The 724-nt window shown below is 44.5% G+C and overlaps 1 protein-coding gene and 1 pseudogene across 1 annotated transcript in view; both read right to left on the reverse strand.

Annotated features, from left to right (window-relative positions):
- The window catches only part of LOC111949826 (protocadherin-16-like), a 14,550-nt pseudogene extending 13,874 nt beyond the window's left edge, over positions 1-676 (reverse strand).
- The window catches only part of LOC111949827 (protocadherin-16-like), a 47,030-nt gene that overhangs the window by 370 nt on the left and 45,936 nt on the right, over positions 1-724 (reverse strand). The window contains exon 18 of the mRNA XM_070433864.1: positions 572-630. Within this exon, the coding sequence (XP_070289965.1) occupies positions 572-630 (59 nt within the window). The remainder of the gene's footprint in view (positions 1-571; positions 631-724) is intronic.

Genomic DNA, 724 nt, shown 5'->3' on the forward strand with positions numbered 1-724 from the left:
TGTTCTAAACCCACGCACCTCACTATCACACTGTTCTAAACCCACGCACCTCACTATCACACTGTTCTAAACCCACGCACCTCACTAGCACACTGATTACTTACATTATACACACCTCAGTCTCACACTGATTACTTACATTATACACACCTCAGTCTCACACTGATTACTTACATTATACACACCTCAGACTCACACTGATTACTTACATTATACACACCTCAGTCTCACAACAAAATATATACACATTATTATAAACTGGGTGTTTCGAAACCTGAATGCTGATTGGCTGACAGCCGTGATATATCAGACTGTATACCACGGGTATGACAAAACATTTATTTTTACTGCTCTAATTATGTTGGTAACCAGTTTATAATAGCAATAAGGCGCCTCGGGGGTTTGTGGTATAGCCAATATACCACGCTAAGGGCTGAATCCAGGCACTCAGCGTTGTGTTGTGCGTAAAGACAGCCATTAGCCGTGGTATATTGTCATATACCACACCCCCTCGGGACTTATTGCTTAAAATTACACTCTTTGAATCAAAGAAAAAATCCCCTGTTCCTACCTTTGGCGGCGTTCTCCTGCAGGCTGACGTCTCTAGCGTGGCGTGAGAAGCGGATCCCCCTGTAGGTTCGTTTCTCTGATGTAGATGACCACCACCCCTAGAGAGGACTGGCTGGGCTGCCCTGGTCCATAGCCTCTACAATTAGAGTCCTCA

Source organism: Salvelinus sp. IW2-2015, linkage group LG22 (assembly GCF_002910315.2).
Source record: "Salvelinus sp. IW2-2015 linkage group LG22, ASM291031v2, whole genome shotgun sequence".
NCBI classification, from domain to species: domain Eukaryota; kingdom Metazoa; phylum Chordata; class Actinopteri; order Salmoniformes; family Salmonidae; genus Salvelinus; species Salvelinus sp. IW2-2015.